The 20,511-nt window shown below is 48.5% G+C and overlaps 1 protein-coding gene across 4 annotated transcripts; it reads left to right on the forward strand.

Moving 5' to 3' along the window:
* The first annotated feature begins 5,381 nt into the window (after positions 1–5,381).
* LOC122946083 (transcription factor E3-like) lies at positions 5,382–18,967 on the forward strand. 4 transcript variants are annotated; one of them, XM_044305415.1, is made up of 10 exons: positions 5,507–5,743; positions 10,109–10,222; positions 11,512–11,734; positions 12,200–12,454; positions 12,803–12,895; positions 13,022–13,139; positions 13,245–13,301; positions 15,723–15,798; positions 16,930–17,077; positions 17,155–18,967. In XM_044305415.1, exons 1-10 carry the CDS (start codon positions 5,640–5,642, stop codon positions 17,521–17,523), a joined length of 1,557 nt encoding a protein of 518 aa, XP_044161350.1. In that variant the 5' UTR covers positions 5,507–5,639; the 3' UTR covers positions 17,524–18,967. The 4 variants fall into 4 exon arrangements, with proteins under 4 accessions (XP_044161351.1, XP_044161350.1, XP_044161348.1 ...); XM_044305416.1 differs by lacking the exon at positions 5,507–5,743 and adding an exon at positions 5,382–5,472 and having other exon boundaries at positions 13,022–13,301; XM_044305413.1 differs by having other exon boundaries at positions 13,022–13,301.
* Positions 18,968–20,511: the final 1,544 nt, after the last annotated feature.

The raw sequence follows: 20,511 nt of genomic DNA on the forward strand, positions 1-20,511 counted from the left end.
CCGACCAAGGACAACATCTGCGTGGAGTTTGTATGTTCTCCCCGTGTTCGTGCGGGTTCCCTCCGGGTTCTCCGTTTTTCTCCCACACTCCAAAGACATACTGACAAGGACCTTAGATTGTGAGCTCCTTTGGGGACAGCGTGATGCTGATGGCACTATAGCGCTGTGGAATATGTCAGCGCTATACAAGTGCATAAAATAAATAAGTAATACCACGCGCTGTAAGGAGTCGCATTCACACACGAGCGGCTTTATTCTTGTCCGACAGCAACAGGTGGCGGTTCCCATCTGCCATGAAACAAAGGCTTAACAGCGGCGCCCTCTAGTGGCACGGAGCAAAGCCTGAACCTGTGACGCTCAAAGGGTTATGCAGCTTTCTGATATGATTTACAAGACCATTTTCAAGTTCTCTGCTTTCTGTCACTGAATGGAAACATTCCTGTTGGCATCCAGATTCTGAAAACCCCATACGGACCTCACGCTTCTCACACCTGAGGGTTTGATGCTGCTGCATCCAGTGCAGACAGGTGAGCGCAGCAGCGGCTCCTGATTGCTACAATGTATCGGTGCAGTCCCCAGGTCCTCACAGAGGATGCCCGAGACTGGATACAATTGTAGCAAGTCTTATGGATTCTCTTCCCATTCACTGACAGCAAGCAGGGATCCTGTGGCCTAGGAGCAACTTTTGCTTGTGCATTTTTTTATGGTCAATCTATACTGTTGGGTTAAAGGGGTTGTCAACCCTAGACACGTCATAGAGTGGTTTGGGGGGGGGGGGGGGGGGGTTCTACTTGGAACCCCCAAAATGGAGAAATGGGGGACGGGGCTTGACATTAGGCATAGTTGACCCAGGGGTCCGGCAACCCCATAGATGCTAGGGTCTCGATGTGTGGGCGGCTGTACCATAATCATTCACAAACATGTTACAGCACCCTGGAGAAATGCAGCACTCCCATCATCCTTATCACACCGCCGCCGGGTGTATGGGGTAACCTCCAGCAGTAAATATGGTTAAATATTTACTACAGAGCCGTAAGTATGTAGCTGAGGAAGCATCTAAGGATTATTTGCTAATGTCTTCACGCCCAAGGGAGCAATATCCATTCCATTCCTCTATTATTCCTGCTAGACGTTCTAAATGAATTGCCAACAGTTTGCAATGAAGGTCCAGCTGAGCGTTACCAGTTTGGGAGGGGGGGGGGGTGTCCCTGCACAGTCTAACGCTATTTAATCAGTGATGCCAGTGTCAGACTGTGCAGAGACGCAACCCCAAATGGTAACACCCAGCTGGACCATCGCTGCAGACGACTACAGAGCCATCAATATGTAGCCAGAATTAGCAGAGAAAGCCCCTAAGGATTGTTTGCTAATGTCTTCACACCCTGGAGATCAATATCAGTCATAAGGACCAGCACGGCGTTTCTTAGAGAAGACCCGACATCTCTCCTGCCATGTCGGTTTAGTAACTGCATGCATTCCCCATGTCATAGCAGCTTCTTATAGCTCTGGTGTGACGTTCCTGTATTATTCCTGCTAGAAGTTATGAATGAATTGGCAGCAGTTTGCAATGAAGGACCAGCTGGGTGTTACCATTTGAGGTGTGTCCCTGCACAATGTGACACTGGCAGCACTGATTGAATAGTGTCAGACTGTGCAGGGACACCCCCACAACTGGTAACATCCAGCTGGACCATCACTGCAATATGTAGCAAGAATTAGTGAAGGAAGTATCTAAGAATTGTCTGCGATTGTCTTCACGCCCCGGGGATAAATATCAGTCATAAGGACCAGAACCTCTGACCCAAAATAAATGCACGGTGCCTCCCCAGGCAAAAGCAATTCTGGAGCATCTATTCTTGTGACTCTATGTTGTGTCGTTCCTCTGTGATTCCTGCTAGAAATTAGGAATGAATTGCCAACAGTTTGCAATGAAGGTCCAGCTGGGTGTTACCAGTTGGGAATGTGTCCCTGCACAGTCTGACACTATCCAATCGGTGCTGCCATTGTCAGACTGCGCAGGGATGCAACCCCAACTGGTAACACCCAGCTGGACCTCCATTGCAAACTACTAGCAATCGATTCATAACTTTTAGGAGGAATAATACAGGAATGACACAACCTAGAGAGTCATAAGAATAGATGCTCCAGACTTGTTATTACATGGGGAATACGAATAGTCACTAATACAGGCATGTCAGGAGAGGCCACATGTCCTCCTTAAAGGGGTTGTTCACAATAGGATAGGCCAGGGAACTGCTTTGGCGCCGGAACTACACAGATGTGATTACCGCAATATTCACTTTGGTGGGGGTGCAGGGTGTCGGACCGATCAGACATCGATGGCCGATAGGACAACCCCTTTAAGCCATGCACATTAGATAAATGTCAGTCCTGTGTATGGGGGTCTCCCGACAACAGATACGAACAGGCTGTGGGATTTCAGCATGCCCGATCCTCTCTATCAGCTGCTTAGTGTTGGAGGTACCTGTGTGCCGGCATGTGTCACAGATGGGGACCGCCTAATGTATATGGGGGCGCCCCGACTCTTCCCTGACGGCAGATGTAAGAAGTATCGGGGATATCAGTGTTTAACAGTATAAGAGCGGTGTCATCCAATGGCATGGCATGCTGGGAGTTGTAGTTACACAGCAGCCATAGCACTGCTGATTATAGGCCCTCCGATAAATCGTATCGTCAGTATATATGCTGATAATCTGAGCGTCTGTGATAAGAAAGCGAGGAAGTCAGTTGTAGAGATGGATCTGGACAGATTATCAATAAGATAATCGGGCTGGGAAGTGCCACTTGAAGGCCCAAAGCCTGAGGCTGCACTACTGAGACAGCTGCCTTATGTCACTTGTTGCCATGGAGACCTTGCCTCCATCAGAATCAGCATCTCTCTCCCTCCTACATGGCTGCTATAGTGACACATGAGGAGATTTGGTGACTCGCATCCACTCTCATCATGCCCAGTAGTAACCCTTGCATAATAGGGGTTGTAGTTCCTCAACAGCTATAGCGGTCAAGGTTGAAGATTTCTGCTGTAAATGTCTGTAGTCCAGGGGTCTGCAACCTGTAGCACCTCAGATGTTACACATCTATCACTCTCATCATGCTGGCAAATTTCAAGGCATGGTGGGAGTTGTAGTTCCACAAGGGATGTAGAGGTATTAAGGTGGAAGACCTCTGTGGTGAATGTGCTATGAGAAGGTGGAGACCAGTAGTCTATAACCTGTGGATCCGCCGGTGTTACAGAACTACCACGCTCATCATGCCGGGAAATTTCAAGGTATTCTGGGAGCTGTAGTTCCACCATGGATGTAGCACAAAAAGATTGAAGATGGCTGCTGTAAGTCTGGGGTCTGCAGCTTGTAGCTCCCCAAATGTTACAAATCTACTACTCTCGTTATGTTCAGCACCCTGCAACATTCAATGCACGGTGGGAGTTGTAGTTCCACAAAGGATGTAGAGGTAAAGTTTAAATACCGCTACGGTGAATGTGCTATAAGAAGCTGGAGACCAGTAGTCTACAACCCGTGGATCCGCAGATATTACAGACCTACTACTCTCATCATGCCCACAAGTTTCAAGGCACGGTGAAAGTCATAGTTCCACAACGGATGTAGAGGTTACGTTTAACAATCGCTACGTTAAATGCGTTATGAGAAGCTGGAGACCAGTAGTCTGCAACCTGTGGATCCACAGATATTACAGACCTACTACTCTCATCATGCAGATTTCAAGACATGGTGGGAGTTGTAGTTTCACAACGGATTTTAGAGGCAATTTTAAAGACCGCTGCGGTAAACGTCCAGTAGTCTACAACTTGTGGATCCACAGATGTTGCAGACCTACCACTCTCATAATTTCAAAACGGTGGGAGTTGTAGTTCCACAACAGCAATAGTGCAATAAATGTTCTATTAAAAAAAAAAATAAAAATCGGAATACTAGCGCAATAGGGCTCGTTCAGGGCTCGTTCAGGGCTTGTTCACATGAACGTGTGAAACTGTGCCCGTGCTGTGGACCGCAAATTGCAGTCCGCAATGCACAGGCACTGTCTGTGGGGCAGGTGCATGGGGATCGCAGACCCATTCACTTGAATGGGTCTGCAATCCTTCCGTTCCGCAAAAAGATAGAGCAAGTTCTATCTTTTTGCGATGCGGAAGCATCCGTGATGCGGGATAGCCACGGGATAGCCACGGAACGGTGCCGTGTATTGCGGATCCGCAAATGCAGGGTGAGTCCTCACACCAACTTTTTTTTAGTTCCGTATACGGTCCGCATACAGAACCATTCATTTCAATGGTTCTGCAAAAAAAATTAACAAAAAAATTAATGTACTCCGTACCGTATGCATTCCGTTTCCGTTTTTCTGTTCCGTTCAAAGATAGAACATGTACTATTATTGCCCGCAAATCACGTTCCGTGGCTCCATTCAAGTCAATAGGTCTGCAAAAAAAACTGAACACATACGAATGTCTTTCGTATCCGTTCCATTTTTCCGGAACCATCTATTGAAAATCTTATGTCCATCCCAACTTTTTCTATGTGTTTTCATTGTAGGACCGCGCTGCTGTTTCAGATATGTTGGATTCTTCACTCTAGCACAGACCCGTCAGCATATTCGGACACAGAGAACCAAATCGCCCTCCACACACACGCCTGTTGGATATCGAGAGACCGCACCAGTAGTGAAGCGCTGATAGTTCCAGTCCGGTAAAAAGGTTTTATTATACTCACAAAGCCAATCACCGTCTCCTACTCCTGTCTGTGTGAACATTGCCCACTTCACATTTGGGACCAGCGACGCTGACAATACAGGCAACCTACCGAAGTGTTTCTTTTATTTATATCAATTTTTTCTATGTAATTACTGTATACTGTATATGCCATACGGAAAAACGGAACCGGAAACACTACTGAAACAAAAAACGGATCCGTTAAAAACTGCCCGCAAAACACTGAAAAAGCCATACCGGTCGTGTGAACGAGCCCATAGATTGAGAATCCGAGTCGTCCTGCGAGAATCTGATGCAGAACGTCGGAAAACTAAGTACGGCGGCTATTTTCCCCGTAAGCCTACGTCAGCCGGTGTTTACATGGCCTGCTTGCGGCAGCGCAGGGTTAACGGATGACGTCCCCCTCCTGCCGGCCATTCATTGGCTGCTCCATTGTCCCTATGTCAGCCCATGCTTGCTGCGGAATTTCCCTCGCCTATGAGTCACCCATTAACCCTTTGCACGCCGAAGGCCACCACCAGGCCATGGTAAGAGCTGCTCTGCAAGGAGACACCTGATCCAGGACAGCAAGGGTGCAAGTGGTGCGCTCAGCCCAGGGAGGAAGAGTAAAGAGGGAGGGGGCGGCTGAGGCTGCAGGGGAGGAGGGGGGCTTGTTTTGCTCTCTTCCAGTTATGGGAAGTACAGTATGAACTGAGGACCTAGTAGAGAAGAAGACGAAGCGGCGTTATTAGGTAATAGCCCCCGGAGCCCAAATTGACGCCACTTCATAAGAGACGAAGCGAGCAGCGGCGTCTGATAATCTGCACGCTAGTCCGAGGAAGCGGAGGACACCCGCCTAAAGAGGGGGCCTAAACCGTCGGAGTGACAGGGACCCCCCGAAGTCTGGAACGCCCCAGCGATGTCTCATGATATAGCGTGTGAGACCCCCAAAGTGCACGACAGCCCGCAGCACACAGTCTATGTCCTGGTGGGATCCAGCGCTGACAGCATCCAGCTGCTCAGGTAACGCGCGCTTGGGTCCAACTTTTTGCACCCACCCCGCTACTTGCGTGGTCGGAGTACGTACGTATGGGCAGCGGCCAGCGGGTGATGAGGATGTTGGGGTGCACATAAAAGCAGGATTTTTGGGTGGGCACAGCTCTACCCCACAAACCTATACATTGGCATCGCAGTCCATCGAAAATGCCCAGGATGGGGGGGCGGGTGGTTGGCGCTGGATATATTTTTTGGAGGGGTTATGTAGAAATAAGGGGCGTCTTGCAAAGGTGGGAGGAAAGCGGCGGGATGGAGCAATCCTCTGCTTATGCTTAGTCATTCAGAGACAGGCAGCGGAGGAAGACACATGGATCTATTAATACACGGCGGGCTGTACAGTAAGGGTTAAAGGGGGGCCCCAATTGGAGTGTCTTTGTGTCAAGAAAGGGTTAATTCTCATACCTAACCCCCTGTGGGGGTGAGAATGGCTGACATAAGCAGGACTCTGCCCCGCCGCCTGCTCTGCCTTGAAGTTGTGCAATGAGTAGAAAGTCAGGCAAAGTCTGTGTTGTCACAGTGTGGTGGCCCCCGGCACGCTGGAGAAGGGGCCCCGCTGTCGCCCTCTAGCCTAAAAGCCATGGCGCACACTTCATCCCTATGCAGATAGCCTGTTGTCAGATTTTTGTTGGCAGATCCCATTGATTACTATGGGATTCAGGAATAATCTAATGTGTATGGGGACTATTAAACTGCCCCCCCCCCCCAGAGAGGCGGCGTCAGGCAGCCACTTATCCCTCTGCTCTATTAATATACATGCCAATTAATGAGTTGGGGTTGGCTTTCCTGGACCCCCCAGACCAGTGATGTGCAACCAGCGGTATTGGTACTACTACCACCATGTCCTGACTTTTACAGACACCTACTAGGGGTTTTAGTTCCAAAACGACTAGAAAGCCACATGTTCCACACGACTACCCCAGGCTGGTACCAGTTTTATATGCAGATAACCCCCTGTTCAGACTTGTAGACTGTGGATGAGACATCGGTCCTTCTATAACCTGAGACTGAATGGTCGTGAGGCTGCTCTCAGTTGGCAGACCGACATTATAGTCTGGGGGCTGTTAAGTTGGTGCAACTAGTAGAAACTATATTGAGTGATGGCGAGTACCCAGCTATAGAACAGTGCCCTGCCATACAATAGTACTAGGCATAGGATAGTACCAGGCATAGGACATAACCCAACCATAGGACAGCGCCCTGTCATAGAATAGTACCCAGCCATAGGGTAGTACCAGGCATAGGACAGAACCCAACCATAGGACAGCGCCCTGTCATAGAATAGTACCCAGCCATAGGGTAGTACCAGGCATAGGACAGAACCCAACCATAGAACAGCGCCCTGTCATAGAATAGTACCCAGCCATAGGGTAGTACCAGGCATAGGACAGAACCCAACCATAGGACAGCGCCCTGTCATAGAATAGTACTCAGCCATAGGGTAGTACCAGGCATAGGACAGAACCAACCTAGGACAGCGCCCTGTCGTAGAATAGTACCCAGCCATAGGACATTGCCCAGCCATAGGACACACCGCCATAGGACAGTACACCACCATAGGGCAGTGCCCAGTCACAGGATAGTATGAGGCATAGGATAGTACCCAGCCACAGGACAGTAGCCAGCCATAGGATAGTACACAGCTATAAGACAATACACAGCCATAGGACTGTGCCCAGTCATAGGATAGTACCAGGCATGGTACAGTACCAAGCTACAAGACAGTACGCAACCATAGGACAGTAAACACCCATAGGACAGTACTAAGCCATAGGACAGTGGCCAGCCATAGAATAGTACCAGATGTAGGACAGTACCCATTGATAAGACATTAGCCAGCCATAGGACAGTACAAGGCATAGGACAGTATGCAGACATAGGACAGTGCCTAGTATGGGATAGTATATAACCATAGGATGGCGTGCAGCCACAGGACAGCACCCAGATAGTGTAGGGTATTACCAGCCATAGGACAGTGCCCACACTGCCCAGCCATTCTGCAACATTCAGTGCAGCTATATGAGGTCAGTAGAGATAGATGGGAGATTAATTTGCATTACAGCGTGGAAAGTCCATGAGAGAAGATGATAAGATGGATCCTGCAATGTACAATATTATTGCCGGGCTGTAAAGTCTTATGGCGGTAAGGTTAATGCACGGGCACATTCGTTTCTTAAAGCAACAGTTCCAGGAAATCTCCATTAAATCCTCCCTCATCCAAGGATGACCACATCAAAGAGCAAAAACTTAATTGGATCTGCTCAGTGAGAAGGCCATTAGACTATGCCTTCAATAACCTTTTCTAGATAAAAGTCCACTCCATTCACATCCAGAGCTGTAATCGAAAATACTTTCTTCAAGGATATTTCAGGACGCCAAACATGCAGAACATTTGGAAGCGATTTCCGAGCGTGACGAGTGAAATGCAAATTAAAAGTACATGTTTCATCTGGTATTGGTGGAAATGCAAACTGTAGATGCAGGCAAAATCCTAAGGTTCCTGGCGCCTGCGCAGCGACACTGACCCACTGGTACAGGCCTGCCATCAAATTGTTACTGGTAGGGGCCCAACTCCTAGGACCAGTCACCATTGCCAGGAACATGGAGACCCCAGTGCCTACGACTGGTAATATAGCTCCTAGAGTTACCACACACACTTTTATAGCGTCTCTCAGTCAATAATATGTTAGTGCATTGTCCCTTTAAGCCTGGACCAAGATGGCGGCACGCATCGCTTTCTATTATGCCACTTTGTTATGTCTGTTCCTGGAAAAGCTGAGTGACATAGATATAGGCTCCATGAAAGCTGCCCTAAAATCTGGTATTGCAATAGTTGGTGCTGCCCCCTGGAGGTGGTGAGGTAGTAGTCGCGTTGATTACCACCCAGGACTCCATTAAAGCCACGTGGTAATCAAAATGGCTACACCCCTCCCCCAGGGGTAGAACCTGCCATTGCCATATCAGTTTAAGGGCAGCTTTCATGGCAGCAATATCTGCTGTCACCCAGCTTTTCCAGGAACAGACATGTGGCTGAATGGAGAGTGGTGCATGCCGCCATCTTGTCCCAGGCTTAAAGGGACAGTCCACTAATATAATATAAGCTGAAATCCCATAAAAGTGTGTATTGCCTTTCTAAGGGATAGCGTTTATTACTAGTCGTATTTGTTTGTTCTTGGTACTTGTGGGGGTCCTAGAAGTTGGGCCCCCACCTTTTCACAAAGTGATGTCCCCTCCCTTCAGTTACTATGATATGTGGGGTACAACAGAAGGGCAGGAAAGCTGGGTCATACGCCAGACGCAGGCATTTCCCAAATTATTGTTGTGTGAACCAATGAAATGTTCTAGAAAGAGCTGGATGTCATGAAATTCTGGATAATGGGTCTCATGTATACAACTAGTGCATATAGAAAGTGGTCACCCATAGCGACCAATCAGATTCCAGCTCTTATTTTTTAAGACAAGTTGAAAAATGAAAGAAGCAATTTGATTGGTTGCTATGGATAAGTGTTCCACTAAGAAAGGAAACCAAGGACCCATTGCAACCAATCAGATTCCAGCTCTGATGTTTCTAAGCCAAGCTGGAAAATGAAAGAAGCCTTTTGATTGGTTGCTATGGGCAACTGTTCTACTTGCTGGGGTACAAAGAGAAAGTGAACCATAGCCACCAATCAGCTTTCAGCTTTCATTTAAAAAAGAGTCATTGGGCAATGAGACCTGTGATCTGATTGGTTGCTATGGGTGACCTCTTTCTCAACATGCCCTTCCCTCAGGAGATAAGCGGCTCCCAGAGGGAATGGTTTACCCCCTTCTGCTCATTAAAAACACATTGCCAATAGCTCCTTAAAGTGTATCGGCAGTTATATTCCCAGAGATGTTAAAATGATTTTTTAATATATGCAAATAAGCCTCTGGGAGCAACGGGGGCGTTGCTGTTACACCTAGAGGCTCTGCTCTCTCTGCAACTTCCGCACCCTCTGCACTTTGATAGACAGATCCAGGTGTGTTTTCACTGCCTGGTCCTGTGAAAGTGCAAGGGGAGAGGCAGTTGCAGAGAGAGCAGAGCCTCTAGGTGTAATGGTAACGCCCATGTTGTTCCCAGATGCTTATTTGCATATATTAAAACTTAATTTTTCTCAGCAATGCGGACACATATGAACATGGGACCAACACAGATGTCTTCAGCTGCCAAGCGCACATGTAACAGGTCAGCCATTGTCATAGGTACAAACCTGCTGACAGATGCCCCTTTAAGAAGCCGGCCATGTCTCATTGCGAGAGGCCTGTATCTTAGGAGGACTAATGTGTTTCAGTTTTCTTTTTTTCTCATCACAACAGTCTGAGCCCCATATTGCCCGAATCCGGCATCGTCGCCGACATTGACATAGAGACCGCCATAGAGCCGAGCGAGGAACAATTTTACCAGCTGAAGAGCCAGCCGATCCCTTCGAGGTGAGACACAGGATGGGTTCATCCCAGACACACACAGAAAGAATGCATGACATAGGCATAAATGTGACATCCAGCCCCCGCAGTCAACAGGAAAAAGGAGATAAGCGTCAGACATCCAGCAGAAAAACAGCCGCACTGATAATACCGGGCGTGCTACAAGATAAGCCGCCACACGCTCAGCATTTTCCAGTATAGCAGCGAAGCCAAAATATTCCTCAATAATAGAGAAAATTACAGGGGCCTTCCATGTTTGGATGAAACCCTCCAGACTAAATCTTATACACTTTCTTATGCCGAGGGGGCGGGGCATGACACAGGGATTCAAAGAACCCCATTTAGCGTCATGCTTTGCCCCCTCTGGCCCTGTATTAGGCATCACAAAGGGTACATATTTTAGCAGGAGTATTTCTTTTAAGGGCTCATGCACACGACCGTATGTATTTTGCGGTCCGCAAAAAACGGATCCGCCAAATATACGGATGACCCCTAATAGAACAGTACTATCCTTGTCCCTAATGCGTCCGGAAATACGGACATACGGAAACCGAATGCACACGAAGTAACTTCCGTTTTGTTGACACATTGAAGTGAATGGTTCCGCATACGGTCAGCAAAAATAAACAGAACGGACATGGAAAGATATTACGTTCGTGTGCATGAGCCCTAAGTGTTATGATGTCTCCGTTGGTTGTCACTCAAACACAGGCGGAGCCTGGCACACTTTGGGCAGCACCAGGTTACGGCAGTCCCATAGAGCTGAATGGAGTGGCAGCTTGCATGCATGGCTCTATTCACTTGGGGGACCCTTGTTCTCGTGATCAGTGGGGTCCCGGAGGTCGGACCCCCACTATCTTTAAGGGCCTAATGTCTTCAATGAGTCAACGATCTACAGGATGCTGTTAAAGATGCGGAGGCGCGGACCCGGAAGCCCACAGGTTCCTATGAATGCACCCTAAAGTGTATGGGAACCTGTAGTTTTTTGCAGGCCATGGATCTCGTGTCTCTGCCTTCTGCTCTCCCTATAGGGAATGTCACGCCGTTGTGTAATGCACTTTCAGGGAAGCCAAGTTTGCATAATTAACGTGATTGTGAAATTAGAGACAGCTCAACGTACATTTACATTTCTCAGAATGCAGACTATTGCCGGGTGATGATTTGGGAGTATGAAGTAGTCTGTAATCCACTTCTTGCCATAAGTTGCTGCCATCTCCTTCCCCTGTGCTTTATACTACAGCTCTGCTTGCACTGTAGGGACTCTGTTTTAACCCTTTTTTTTTCACCCCTAACAGTCAGACCCCATCGCAGTCCCCTCAGTCCTCTTTTCAGACCCCGAGCACAATGTCTTCGCGGATCCTGCTCCGGCAGCAGCTGATGAGGGCCCAGGCCCAGGAGCAGGAGAGACGAGAGCAAGAGCAGAATGCTGCCCAGATCGCCACGCCATCCACACCGGCCATCAGCGTTAGTAATGGTGGCCGACCCACCGCTGCACAGGTGCCCTTGGAGGTCTTAAAGGTAAGGGGGATGAATTACCCAAATTGTGTAGCACTGACATGTTCTATGTATAGCGGTATATATATATGGGCGCAGGTCAAAGTTTGGGCATGACTAGTGCCAGTCATGCCGGATCTTTGACCTTCACCCATATATACCAATATATATGCCGCTCAAATATGATTTCACCGTGTCAGATGAGATTCCGTCTATGTGAGCTCCTGTGATTTCACTGGCCCGGCCTGAATGGGAGGATGAAGGTAGTAGTCTGTTGTATTGTGTATTTACTGGCTGTATACTCCACTGTATCTTTACAATGGCCTCATTCCTGTCTAGAAGATGGAAGGTACTTTCCAAATTTCAATCTGCATTTGGCTTGTGCAGGTTTGGTGATGTCATCCTCCAGGAATGAGGTCATCGCCCACATCTGAACAGTTGTGTTTTACATGTACTGATCAGTCCCCATTTTGTGCCGTGTTTTTGCAGGTTCAGACCCATTTAGAAAATCCGACAAAGTATCACATCCAGCAGTCTCAGAGACAGCAGGTCAAGCAGTACCTGTCCTCTACCACCATGGGGGCCAAGATGCCCTTACACACCTCTGCCCCAACTACCACTACAATTAACCCTGCCTCTGCCAGAGCATCACCGCAGCCCGAACAGACCTTGCTCCCTACGGCCAGCAGCGCTCCTAACAGCCCCCTGGCAATGCTGAATATTGGCTCCAATTCTGAAAAGGAGGTAGGTACTTATGGAGGCGTCCATTCAGACATACTATACAGTTAGCCAGTGCTGCTAAAGGGGGGGGCGATCCCTTTCCTTATCGTCAGTGGGAACTTTTTCAAGGACTTCAATAGACACCATTATGTTAGCAAATGGGAATAGGGAATTGTCCCAAGGGTGACATGCATCCCACAAGCATCGTCAGGATGGTAGTACTGGGGGGAGCAGGCCCAAGTAGAGGCCTCCAATTGGTAGGTGGTTGGGACACTACACTTCTCAGCATACCTTGTGCCCGCTAGTACGTGGTTGAAGATCCACTCACCATGTATTTTTTTAAATTTAACATGCATGTTTCTGTCTTTTTAGATTGATGATGTCATCGATGAGATCATAAGCCTGGAGTCCAGCCTCAATGACGAATTCATGGGATTCGTGGAAAGAGGGAATCTACCCAGCACAGTAAGCGATATGCCATATTTCTCTTGTTATGATATTTGGTAATATTTCGGGGCAGTGACCCGTAGGGATTACATAAGACAACATCAATACCATAACTTGTATGTAACGCGTGTGATATCTTTTCAGCTTCCTGTGTCCGGTAACCTCTTGGACATGTATTGTGCTCCTGGAATGACCGCTCCGGCCATCACTGTGAGTAACTCCTGCCCGGCCGACCTGCCCAACATTAAGAATGAATACTTAGGTAAGTGGAGACGCTCATCGCTTCGTCTTTTTGGACATACTTGGCCTTGGCGTTGTGGATTAGTTAAAAAAAAGCTCAACTCCATTTCATTCTCCCCCCCCACAGAGCACGACACGAAACAAATGATGAAGGAGCGGCAGAAAAAAGACAATCACAATTTAAGTAAGTACGGTAGAGGAATGGAGGGATGTGAGACAAATGTATTCAGGTATTCCATTCTAGGCTGGTAATACATGTAGTATAGATCTGTCAGATGGCAATGGCCGCTGCCAGTTCTACCAGCTGTGGTCCAAATGCCATAACAATGACACTGTATTACCTGCACTTCTATGCCTGTATAGAAAACCTCCAGCAGGAGAGACACTGTATTACCTGCACTTCTATGCCTGGATAGAAAACCTCCAGCAGGAGAGACACTGTATTACCTGCACTTCTATGCCTGGATAGAAAACCTCCAGCAGGAGAGACACTGTATTACCTGCACTTCTATGCCTGGATAGAAAACCTCCAGCAGGAGAGACACTGTATTACCTGCACTTCTATGCCTGGATAGAAAACCTCCAGCAGGAGACACACTGTATTACCTGCACTTCTATGCCTGGATAGAAAACCTCCAGCAGGAGAGACACTGTATTACCTGCACTTCTATGCCTGTATAGAAAACCTCCAGCAGGAGAGACACTGTATTACCTGCACTTCTATGCCTGGACAGAAAACCTACAGCAGGAGAGACTTTGTATTTCTTGCACTTCTATGCCTGGATAGAAAATCCCCAGCAGAAGAGACATTTTTATACAATGTGTCTTCTGCTGGGGGGCTTTCTATCCAGGCATAGAAGTGCATGAAATACAAAGTATCTCCTGCTGGAGGTTTTCTGTACAGGTATAGAAGTGCAGGTAATACAGTGTCTCTCCTGCTGGAGGTTTTCTGTACAAGTATAGAAGTCACAGGAAATACAGTGTCTTTCCTGTCAGAGGTTTTTTAATACAACCTCTGACAGGAAAGACACTGTATTTCCTGCATTGTCATCATACCTGTATAGAAAACCTCCAGCAGGAGAGAGGTTGTATTTCCTGTACTTCTGTGCCTGTATAGAAAACCCCTAGCAGGAGTGATATTGTTGAATGCATTTGCAACTTTTCAAAGCTCCTTCGGCGGTCTGCGTGCCGGAATGAAATCTACAGCGGCTCGAAGTTGCCGGAGATTTCAGTCATTATTTAGGCCAGTCCAAACTCTGCTCTTGCAACAGCCCCTTTTAATAAAATTGACGGGGGTAACGTAAAATGGCAATTGTGAGTAGAAAAGCACAATATACACTGTAATTCCTGCACTTCTGCTCCTATGGAGAAAAAAAAATAGCTGCCAGCGGGAGAGACATTGTATTTCCTGCACTTCTACTACTTTACAGAAAACCTCCAGCAGGAGAGACACTGTATTTCCTGCACTTCTACCCCTTTACAGAAAACCTCCAGCAGGAGAGACACTGTATTTCCTGCACTTCTACTCCTTTACAGAAAACCTCCAGCAGGAGAGACACTGTATTTCCTGCACTTCTACTCCTTTACAGAAAACCTCCAGCAGGAGAGACATTATATTTCCTGCACTTCTACTCCTTTACAGAAAACCTCCAGCAGGAGAGACATTGTATTTCCTGCACGTCTACTCCTTTACATAAAACCTCCAGCAGGAGAGAGACTGTATTTCCTGCACTTCTACTCCTTTACAGAAAACCTCCAGCAGGAGAGACACTGTATTTCCTGCACTTCTACTCCTTTACATAAAACCTCCAGCAGGAGAGAGACTGTATTTTCTTGCACTTCTACTCCTTTACATAAAACCTCCAGCAGGAGAGAGACTGTATTTCCTGCACTTCTACTCCTTTACAGAAAACCTCCAGCAGGAGAGACACTGTATTTCCTGCACTTCTACCCCTTTACAGAAAACCTCCAGCAGGAGAGACACTGTATTTCCTGCACTTCTACTCCTTTTTCAGAAATCCTCCAACAGGAGAGACACTGTATTTCCTGCACCTCAACTTCTAGCAAACTTATAATTAATGAGAGGGCAGAAGAACTTTTTCGGACATGTTCACTACGTACACAACACCTACCCCCTACATTTTTTCACATGATCTTTACATTTTACATCATCGTCTGTCTGCTGGCGTTTCCTCAACAGAAATGTCTGCAAACACAAAGGGCTGGTGAGGTTGAGAGGTTGGCAGCAAAATCGAAAAAAAAACAACAAAGTGCATTGTCAACCGGAACAACACCCTAACTGGCCTGACTGGTTCTGTCGGCATTCCTGTAACATTAGGGAATATCTTCCAGGCCTGGAGGTGCAGCTGATCTGCTCATACACGCTCAGCAATGGCAACCATTTCCTAGGCACAGGAGGACGGCAGCGCAGTGCTCGCTTTTACGGCCACCCCTCCTCCCTGTTATACAATTAAACATCGCCTGCCCATAGGTTGCAACCAGTTCTAATAATATGGGTTCCTATGAGCGACACCGTCGTTTCCAGTCTCACCAGTTTTTAGCTATGTCACCCAGTGCGTTCTGATTGCATTTCTTCCCTTTGCAGTTGAACGTCGTCGAAGATTTAACATCAATGATAGAATCAAAGAACTGGGGACCCTCATCCCAAAATCCAGTGACCCGTAAGTCTGTACAGCAGTGTAATATCATATATCTACCTCTCATGGCTCTACAGTCCACTTGTCTTTATAGAACTGGATATGTAGGACCTCATGATATGGATGGACTATGTAATATATGGAACCATGCCCTAAGGATACATACGTCCAGATCTGGGTTGACCACCGATAAATATTGGCAGGTCGGGCACTGCCCTTGTCTATCTGCCCATTCATCTCCACCAGTTCTGGTCTATATCCTCTTCTCTTCTCACGCATATACTAGCATGCTCCTTTCCTACCATTCAGACTATGGGTACCGTGCCTTATTTGTAGCATATCCAGCAGGGTGGTCACCATCTGTTGCAATACCCAACCCATTAGGGCTACAGGACAACTTTGGTGGCACGAGATGAAGATCACCATGTCCCATTGCAACATCGCATCTGATGATTGTCAATGACGTCTGTGATGGCTAACCTCCGGCACTCCAGCTGTGGTAAAACTACAACTCCCAAGATGTACACTTGCTTGGCTGTTCTCAGAACTCCTTAGAAATGAATGGAGCATGCTGGGAGTCGTAGTTTCACCACAGCTGGAGTGTCGGAGGTTAGCCATCACTGGCCTAGCCGTATATCACAGGAAGATTGCTTTGTTGCCAATTACACGCGGGTCTATGAATTAGCCCCAAATGCTTTTTTACCCCACCGCCTTTTTTCATTTGAGTGCAGCCAATATCTCATCTCTAGTGACATGTCTTAAAGGGGTTATCCCCCGATTAATGTAAAAAAAATGAAAATCCAATATCACATAGAACATGGCAATCTCTTTCTAACCAAGCTAGAACCAGCCCTGTATTTTGCATGGATCCAGAGATCTCCCCATTCATTGCTCTGCTACATTTAGGTCAAGCTGTCAGCTTAGGGGGCGTGTCCTTTCGCAGAGGGCGTGTGCTCTCTGCTGCAGCATGTGCTTCCGTCAGGACAGCAGGTGGCGCTATACAGATGGATTTCAATGGATAACTCAGCGACTATACTAAATGTTTAATTACGTGTAATTACAAAAGTATTCCGATCCAAGCGCTGGTTTGAAAACTGTAGAATATTTTATGTGGGACAACCCCCTTTAAGTCTCCCATCTCCTTACCCCTGACAGGGAGCTGCGCTGGAACAAAGGCACCATCTTGAAGGCCTCGGTAGAGTACATCCGGAAGCTGCAGAAAGACCAGCAGCGCGTGCGCGAGCTGGAGGGCAGGCAGCGTAAGCTGGAGCACCTGAACCAGGGCCTGCTGCTGCGTATACAGGTAACGTATATAGGAAGTAGATTCCGATGCCAGCTGTATGGCAGTGCCCCGCTGATCCATCCTGGAATATCTTGCAGGAGCTGGAAATGCAGGCTCAGATACATGGCATTAGAAGCTTTCCGCCATCCACTATGTCAGCAGATGTCGTTCCCAAGGTAGAACCAATCTCCGAAATGGTGCCCAGATTTGACGCCCAGACCACGCAGCCCCTGGACCCCTCCACCCTGGATCTGGGCACGCTCCACTTCTCAGACCAGCTGAATGACTTAGTTCACGAGGGCCTGAACTATCATCTGAGCCTGACTGGGGACTCGGCCTTTGCAGACATTCTCATGGATGACGTGATCTCTCCACTCGGGGGGGATCCTCTTCTCTCTTCTGTCTCTCCCGGAGCGTCTAAGACCAGCAGCCGCCACAGCAGCTTTAGCATGGAGGAGGACTCTTGATCCGTGCGCAGAAGCTTTGACTTTAACAAATTGGACTCTCTTAGTATTTCTCACACCAGGAAATCCCAGACCTCCTCCTCCATTCCACCAGGCGTATTCTTCCTCAAAAAAATATATAAAAATCACTCCAGGAACCGAACTGAGCACCTGATATCACCCTGACGGGGGCGATACTGGGAAGAGGACCGGACACGGGCAAGCGGAGAGACTTGGTAGAGGAGAAGGTCATTCTTAAACCTTTCGGGAGCATGGTGGGTGATGGATCTAAATCATGGAGGCTGGTCATGTGATGGGCATGGAGAGATGGTCGTATGACGTCATAGAATACGTGGCACAGTACAATAGGTGGTGCCTGGCAGTGGGCAGAAGAATGACATACAGGGTGGTCTGATGATGAACGTTCAGCGTGGGTGCACAACATGGCATGAGATGGTGCTTGAGATGATAGAATGTCAAAGGGGATTATATAGCAGATGCCATCCTCAAACATGGACATGACGGCGCCTGGTAATAATCAGTGATACGACCCGCAATGCAGTGGAAACCCCTTGTTCCTTTGGGGTGCCCCATATATACAGTGCATAGAAACTACCCCCGTATAGAGCGTCGCTGCTTGCCTGGCAGTCTGGGTCCGTACCAAGTCGTCACCTTAGACAAAAGCACTAATATAGATAAAAAGTCGAATTTGGGTATAATTTGGCAGTATGGGTGTATTGTGGTTGCCGCCTAGATGGTCATTGTGCGGCTCCAGCCTTCAGACCATTGACCCTGACAACTCTGTGATCTTAGGCCGGCCATAGACATGAGATATTTGTTGTCACCTGGGCCACAGACAGTGAACATTGGCCTGATCTCACGTCTACGGTTAGATTGGTTCACACTCCATTACGCCGTTATAAAAGGGGGCGTCACACGGAGGACGAGCACATTATAGGGCGTGTGATGAGAGCAGCACTTATGTGTGTCGAGTGTTGGTGTGTGTGTGTGTCAGTGAGAGAGCGTGTGACAGGAGTGAGCGAGCGTCAGAGAAGTGAGCATGCTTCAGAGGAGTGAGCGTGCGACAGGAATGCGTGTGTGACAGAGGAGTGAGCGTGCGACAGGAATGCGTGTGTGACAGAGGAGTGAGCGTGCAACAGGAGTGAGCATTACAGGAGTGAGCGTGCAACAGGAGTGAGCGAGCTTCAGAGAAGTGTGCGACAGGGGTGAGTGTGTGACAGAGGAGTGAGCATGCATTACAGGAGTAAGAGTGCTTCAGAGGAGTGAGTGTGTGACAGAGGAGTGAGCATGCAACAGGAGTGAGCTTGTGACAGAGGAGTGAGCGTGCATTACAGGAGTGAGCGTGCTTCAGAGGAGTGAGTGTGCGACAGGAGTGAGCATGTGACAGAGGAGTGAGCATGCATTACAGGAGTGAGCGTGCTTCAGAGGAGTGAGTGTGCGACAGGAGTGAGCATGTGACAGAGGAGTGAGCATGCATTACAGGAGTAAGAGTGCTTCAGAGGAGTGAGTGTGTGACAGAGGAGTGAGCATGCAACAGGAGTGAGCTTGTGACAGAGGAGTGAGCGTGCATTACAGGAGTGAGCGTGCTTCAGAGGAGTGAGTGTGCGACAGGAGTGAGCATGTGACAGAGGAGTGAGCATGCATTACAGGAATGAGCATGCAACAGGAGTGAGCGTGCTTCAGAGAAGTAAGCGTGCCACAGAAGAGTGAGCGTGCCACAAAAGAGTGAGCGTGCATCACAGGAGTCAGTGTGCCTCATAGGAGTGAGCGTCCATCACAGAAGGAGTGAGCGTGCTTCAGAGGAGTGACCGTGCAAAAGGAGCGAGCGTGCATCAGAGGAGTGAGCGAGCATTACAGGATTGAGGAGTGAGCATATGTCACAGGAGTGAGCGTGTGACAGAGGACTGAGTGTGTGACAGGAGTGTGCGTGTGACAGAGGACTGAGTGTGTGACAGGAGTGTGCGTGTGACAGAGGAGTGAGTGTGTGACAGGAGTGTGCGTGTGACAGAGGAGTGAGCGTGTGACAGGAGTGTGCGTGTGACAGGAGTGTGCGTGTGACAGAGGACTGAGTGTGTGGCAGGAGTGTGCGTGTGACAGAGGAGTGAGTGTGTGACAGGAGTGAGTGTGTGGACAGAGGAGTGTGTGTGTGACAGAGGAGTGAGCATGTGACAGAGGAGTGAGCGTGTGACAGGAGTGTGCGTGTGACAGAGGAGTGAGCGTGTGACAGGAGTGTGAGTGTGACAGAGGACTGAGTGTGTGACAGGAGTGTGCGTGTGACAGAGGACTGAGTGTGTGACAGGAGTGTGCGTGTGACAGAGGAGTGTGCGTGTGACAGAGGAGTGAGCGTGTGACAGGAGTGTGCGTGTGACAGAGGAGTGAGCGTGTGACAGGAGTGTGCGTGTGACAGGAGTGTGCGTGTGACAGAGGAGTGTGCGTGTGACAGGAGTGTGCGTGTGACAGGAGTTTGCGTGTGACAGAGGACTGAGCGTGTGACAGAGGAATGAGCGTGTGACAGAGGAGTGAGTGTGTGACAGGAGTGTGCGTGTGACAGAGGAGTGAGCGTGTGACAGAGGAGTGTGTGTGTGACAGAGGAGTGAGCGTGTGACAGGAGTGTGCGTGTGACAGAGGACTGAGTGTGTGACAGGAGTGTGCGTGTGACAGAGGACTGAGTGTGTGACAGAGGAGTGTGCGTGTGACAGAGGAGTGGTGTGACAGATGAGTGTGCGTGTGACAGAGGAGTGTGCGTGTGACAGAGAAGTGTGCGTGTGACAGGAGTGTGCGTGTGACAGAGGAGTGTGCGTGTGACAGGAGTGTGCGTGTGACAGGAGTTTGCGTGTGACAGGAGTGTGCGTGTGACAGGAGTTTGCGTGTGACAGAGGACTGAGTGTGTGACAGAGGAGTGTGCGTGTGACAGAGGAGTGTGTGACAGAGGAGTGTGCGTGTGACAGAGGAGTGTGCGTGTGACAGAGAAGTGTGCGTGTGACAGGAGTG

The sequence above is a fragment of the Bufo gargarizans genome, chromosome 9, assembly GCF_014858855.1.
Source record: "Bufo gargarizans isolate SCDJY-AF-19 chromosome 9, ASM1485885v1, whole genome shotgun sequence".
In the NCBI taxonomy this organism is placed as follows: Eukaryota; Metazoa; Chordata; class Amphibia; order Anura; family Bufonidae; genus Bufo; species Bufo gargarizans.

Bases quoted from the DNA above. Each gene is read 5' to 3' on its own strand.
- LOC122946083 (XM_044305413.1), top strand. From the start codon at position 5,640: ATGTCTCATGATATAGCGTGTGAGACCCCCAAAGTGCACGACAGCCCG. The intron at 10,223-11,511 runs GTGAGACACAGG...CACCCCTAACAG, and splicing joins AGCCAGCCGATCCCTTCGAG to TCAGACCCCATCGCAGTCCC. The intron at 15,799-16,929 runs GTAAGTCTGTAC...TACCCCTGACAG, and splicing joins ATCCCAAAATCCAGTGACCC to GGAGCTGCGCTGGAACAAAG.